The sequence below is a fragment of the Microcaecilia unicolor genome, chromosome 6 (assembly GCF_901765095.1).
Source record: "Microcaecilia unicolor chromosome 6, aMicUni1.1, whole genome shotgun sequence".
NCBI lineage: Eukaryota > Metazoa > Chordata > Amphibia > Gymnophiona > Siphonopidae > Microcaecilia > Microcaecilia unicolor.
The window spans coordinates 339,472,527-339,478,526 of NC_044036.1; the positions used below are offsets into that span (position 1 = coordinate 339,472,527).

The 6,000-nt window shown below is 45.8% G+C and overlaps 1 protein-coding gene across 1 annotated transcript in view; it reads right to left on the bottom strand.

Moving 5' to 3' along the window:
• The window catches only part of FSCN2 (fascin actin-bundling protein 2, retinal), a 40,773-nt gene extending 37,108 nt beyond the window's left edge, over positions 1-3,665 (bottom strand). Inside the window, exon 1 of the mRNA XM_030206584.1 lies at positions 2,843-3,665. Within this exon, the coding sequence (XP_030062444.1) occupies positions 2,843-3,665 (823 nt within the window). The remainder of the gene's footprint in view (positions 1-2,842) is intronic.
• Between the last annotated feature and the right edge of the window lie 2,335 nt (positions 3,666-6,000).

Sequence of the window (6,000 nt, forward strand, 5' to 3'; positions counted from 1 at the left end):
AACCCTCCTGCTCCTAAGAAGTGGACTCAGGACCAGGACAAGGAACCCAGACCCAGAAGGCAGCCAAAGCTGACATCTGACCTCTGGAGACCCTAGACATCTTACTCCTTACAAATCACATCTAGAAACCTAAGCCCAGCCTGGACTCTAAGAGCAGGTTCCCATAGCAATAGCGCTACTGAGCGCAGCCTATCAAAGGCCAGCAGCGGTTCCACCTCCTCTGTCACCTGCTTTTTGCATGGTTTTGGTAGCTGTAAGCTCATTGGGGCGTGTGTATGTGTGTGTCTGATGGTTTCTGTGCAAATGTAGCACGTGTCCAGGCAAGTGTGCTTCACAATGCAGAATGAAAGAAAAAAGGGGAGTTTTTGATGTACCTTCTTGCCAGTATTCCATTACAAACGAGATCTTTGTCTCTTAACAAATATTAGCCTTTGACGTTGCTATCAATGAATCTACACTGGGGTTTTATTATACTCACAGCTGGCATGCAAGAATGAGAAAGGGTGGGAGCAGGAAGAGGGAGAAAGAGTGTTAAACCACATGGCGATATACACAGTAAGAACCTGTTTCCAGCATTACCCTATCTCAAGCCGGACTGGGTTAATCCACTATCGGGTTGATATTCACAGGCTTCTGGCTGCTTAAATCACTTGCGTAGGGCTACCTGCTGCTATTCAGCAGTACTTAACTGGTTAATTCACTGAATAGTATAAGCCAGTGGTTCCCAAACCTGGTCCTGGAGACGCTCCAGCCAGTAAGGTTTTCAGGATACCCACAATGAATATCATAGGAGCCAACTTTTCAAAATGATTGGGGGTGCTGAATTTTTTTTTTTTTAACAGGTGGTGCGTTCCCCCCTCTCCCTCCCGTCCTCTCCTCCCTCCCCCCTGACTCTCCTCCGAGTTCCAGGTCCCCCCTACCTCCCTCCCTCCCTCCAACCCCAGCCAGCCCTCTTCTCCCACAACAGTCCTGCGCCGGTCTGTCTTCACCTTCCTGCGTGCCGTCATCTTACCTCAGGGTACCGGCGGCTGCAGTGAAAGGCGAGCAGGCTCGGCGCTTCATCCTTCCCTTCTCTCTCAGCTCTGGTCCCGCCCTCATTTCCTGTTCCCGCAAGGGCGGGACCAGAGCTGAGACGAGAGAAGGGAAGGCTGAAGCGCTGAGCCTGCTCGCCTTTCACTGCTGCCGCTGGGACCCCAAGGTAAGATGACTTAAAATTCTGGACGGCACGCAGGAAGGCGAGGGCAGACCGGCGCAGGACTGTTGTGGGAGAAGAGGGCGGGCACCGGGCAGGTCGGGCTGGCGAAGGGAACTTCCGGTTCCGACTTCCGGCGGGTGAAATATTGGGGGTGCTCGAGCACCCACGGAGTCGGCGCCTATGATGAATATTCATGAAAGAGATTTACATGCAGCAGAGTATGCAAATATCTCTCACAGATACTCATTGTGGGTATCCTGAAAACTTGACTGGCTGGAGTGCCTCCAGGACCAGGTTTGTGTGAACCACTGGCTTATAATATGGTATCTTCTACCAGTCAACCTCAGGCCAAATTCCTGCCTCTTGTTCTGAATACCAAGGGAAATTAAGTACATAAGAATAGCCATACTGGGTCAGACCAATGGTCCATAAAGCCCAGTATCCTGTTTTCCAAACAGTGGCCAATTCAGGTCACAAGTAACTGGCAGAAACCCAAATTGTGGCAACATTCCATGTAGAACCCCAAAGAATAGCAAGATTCGGGAATCCTAGAGAGCAACAAGATTCCATGCAGAAGCTCAGAGTAGCAACATTCCATACTACCAATCCCAGGGCAAGCAGTTGCTTCCCACGTCTGTCTCAATCTTAGATGGGCACAGCACAGGTTAAAGCAGTGGTTCCCAAACCTGGTCCTGGAGGCATCCCAGCCAGTCAGGTTTTCAGGATACCCACACTCAATATTCATGAGAGACATTTGCATGCACTGTCTCCACTGCATGTAAATCTCTCTCATGAATATTCTTGTGGGTATCCTGAAATCCTGACTGGCTGAACCATCTCCAGGACCAGGTTTAGGAACCACTGTGCTAAAGTCATAGCTGGCAAGCTTTTGTGCGGTCTGGGGATGGAGTTGGGTCTTATTATTATTTATTGCATTTGTATCCCACATTATCCCACCTCTTTGCAGGCTCAATGTGGCTTACAATGTGTTATTGTTAGTAGATAGTAAAATAGTAAATAACTGTTAGTGTTAGTTGGCAAGTAGTATCATCGAAGATTAAGCAAATGAGAATAAGTAGAAAACGTATTGTTAATAGGTCTAGATCAAGATTTGAGTAAGTAGGAATGTAAGTATGCAGTTAAGTGCCGATATTCGGCATGTAACCACTTAAGTTAACCAGAGATATCGCACTCCATAAAACACAGTCCTATCATTGTTCTGTTTAGCATAGGAAGTAACATACTGGATATCGCACATAACCACATAAGCGATAGCTGGCCGCACATAATTGCTAATGCCTGGACATGGCCAAAAAAATACTGACCACTGCTGGCTGAATACTTTCTCCTCTATTTACAACATCCACACGTCTAATTAGCAACTGTTTTACAATGCCTGTACTGTAAAACTGACCATTTTATCTGAAATTTGTGTCAGTCTGGGTAACGTCTATTTTTTCTAACCAATGCCCATAAATATCAATTTTATGACTGTATTAGCTGAGTGTTTACTAAAAATGTACAAAGCCACTCAGCTTTAAAAGGTGAGAAGACTCTCTATAGAGTAATTAGTTTGTAGTCTTCATTTTAAATGATGTGCCTGGAGGGGGATACCCGGGAAATATTAAGAGATCACAGACCCTTTACCTTGCCTGATGGAGACAAATCTGCTATTCGAAGCCACAAAAACCACCTGAGGGTGACTCTCCTTGAGGTCAAAAAGCTCATCCTTGCCAGGTTTGGAGCTCCTCCCTGATTTTAGGGTTCCTGTAGGTCCTATGGGACTTAAGTACTTCCCATCACAATCTTTGAAGGCTAGTTTTCCTTCTTTGAATTCCAGAGTATAGCCAGTTCCAGTGTCTGGTCCTCTGACCAGCTTCCCATCGTTCCTCAAGTACCTGTTGTCAGAAGTCTTTAAACAATACTTTTTGTCTTGGAAGATCAGGGTAATGAGAGAATCTACTCCCCATGGGATGTTGCTGTCCATGGCTATCTCATCTTCTTGGACACTCAAGTGTGCATATCGTCTCCTGCTGACACTCAGGAGATTGGCTTGAGGGTGGATGGCTAAGTGTACAGTCCAGAGCTCTGAAATGGTGACGGTTTGGGAAAAGCAGGAGAGTCTGTCTTCTGATCCTCCAAAGAAGCGTTTGTGAGGTTCTGATTGTAGGGCCCATCTCCCATCGGACTGTGCAATGATCATAAACCTGCAGTCTCCACCTGGTTTCTCAGCCTCACAAGATACCTTGCCATCTTTATCGGCGGTTAGATATCGTCCTAAGTGGCTTTTCAAGAAGACCACAGAGCTGTCTACTTCATCCTGTTGTAAGGTCCATATCTGCTTCTTCTTCAGACTTGCAGCAGAGGCGTAGACCTTGAAGCCAAAGACTTCAGCAGTCAGATATCTATTATCATAGTTGATTAGGCCAAACTGAATCTTCAAAACTTGGTGTATTCCATTGGTTGGCATTTTTGACTTGAAAGGAATGCACCTTCTGACCTGAGGGGAGAAGCTGTTTCTTCAGCACTCTGCAGGCAGTCTTGAGAGATCTGAATTAAAATAGATTAACTCAGAAGCAGTTTAGTTCAGTGCCTAGCGATGTGGGGTTGGTCCAGTTCCTCGGATCTTTGTGCTGGACAACACTGACTGCAAACCATGAAAGTGTTAGCTTTTCCCTCCAGGCAGAGCGCTTTAGAGGTTCTCTGGCTCATTATATTGCTAGATTCAGGAGGAGGATACCCGGCTCACCAGAACTCCAGTAAGATACGAGCCTTTGGCAATTAATAGTAGGACTTTTGCTTAGGCAACAAAGAGGCATAAAACAATGGTTGTTCTCGAAGTCGGCTCCTCATGCATTCAAACCTGCTGAGCAAAGCCTCAGTCCTTATGAAGAGTTCTTTCTATAGCTACTTTTCTCCACTGCCACCTCCACAGAGGTGGATTCTCTCCGCCATTCTTTCTTTAGAGCTCCTCTGGCAATTAATTCTTCTACCTTCTGTTTCCTGCTGCCTCTGACTGCAAGGCTGCGGTTAGCAAAACCAGGACAGTAACCTGACCTCTCCTCTCCCTTCTCCTATCAGTCCACGTCGCTGAAAGCATATCCGTTGTGCACCTGTATAAAATTACTTGGTTATCAGATTGCTATGGACTTGGTACAGGTCACCTCCTAGCTCCATCCTTCTTCCAGCCCACTGTCTAATCGCCTTAATAATTATGCACAGATTTTATTAGTTTAATCTGCTTAACCTTCCTAAGGGCTCCCTGCAGTGCTGTGTCTCCATCTGTCCCTAGCTCTCTGCAAGCTTAATCTAAAGCAATGATCTGGCCTCCAGAGCCCAATGAAGGGGTAATTCAAAGACTGCTAGCCTGTGCTGTTTTATTGCACAATTCAACATAACAGCAAGTTGGTCCTCAGATGGCAGCCAACTAGCCAGAGAGCAGAATGAGCACATCTGCAAGAGAGCAGGGGATGCATAAACAGATGTTGGGTGGACCATATTTCAGTGTCATAGCAAAGTTATAGCACTCTTACAAGATGCTGATACTTAATACGGTATTTACAATATATTTATCTACTACTGTTGTGATGAGGGGATGTATGAAGGGGCTGACCTTTGACATTCATCCACTTCAGAATCAGATTCAGGAGGATTAATTACTAAAAGGGCCTTCTGACAACCACCAATCAGAAGCTCAAAACGAAGTGCACAGCACACTGGTCTTTGCACTACAGCAAACTGCAAATTATGCCAGCACAAATCACCGAACCCCATAGTTATCCACATGGGAAGAACGTTCATTATAAAGGGATCCTACTTATGCTCTTCCTCAAATGTTGTATTATTCACTGCAGAAAATGTTGAACAAGAGGGCTATACTGGGGAGATGAGGCCGATGAATAGACAAGAGCTGACTCGCACAGGCACCACATTAAACACCACAAAGCAGACAAAGGTGACTCCTCTGTGGGTAAGTAGTTTTCAAGGCCTGGACACTGCATCGGTGGTGACCTTATGGTCAGAATACTAAGAGGTAGTTTTAAAAAACAATCCAGGAATGTAATACCTTTGAAGTTAAGATGATGAAATATTATGACATCCACCGATAAGAAACCCAGATCCTTCTTAAGTCCTATCACATCATATACCATAAAATGATGCTGCTTTGTCACCTTCTGACTATCCATCCACCTCTCCCTCTTTCTCACTTCTTCTTCTCCCCCCTCCCCCAACCTATCCCTGGAGACTCTCATTGAAATGCTTTTCATGCTTCACATATATCTTTTGATGCTGCCACATTTTGCTCATACTTGGCCTGAAGAAGGTGGTTCTGTCTTCAAAAACTTGTCAAAAAATGTAGTCCAATTAAAAGGTACTACTACTACTACTAACTAGCATTTCTAAAGCGCTACTAGGGTTACGCAGCGCTGTACAATTTAAACATAGAAGGACGGTCCCTGCTCAAAGAGCTTACAATCTAAAAGACAAGAGAACAATCTAAAGACAAGTGAACAATCTAGAGGACGAGTGAGCAGTTAATCTAATAGAGGGGATAGATTGGGGCATTCTGTCTATCTAGAGCGGTTAGGCGCCGAAGGCAGCATAGAAGAGGTGAGTTTTAAGCAGAGATTTGAAGATGGGTAGGGAGGGGGCATGGCGTATGGGTAAAGGAAGATTGTTCCAGGCATAGGGTGAAGCAAGGCAGAATGAGCGGAGCCTGGAGTTGGCAGTGGTGGAGAAGGGTACTGAGAGAAGGGCTTTGTCCTGTGAGCGGAGGTTACGGGCGGGAACATAGGGGGAGATGA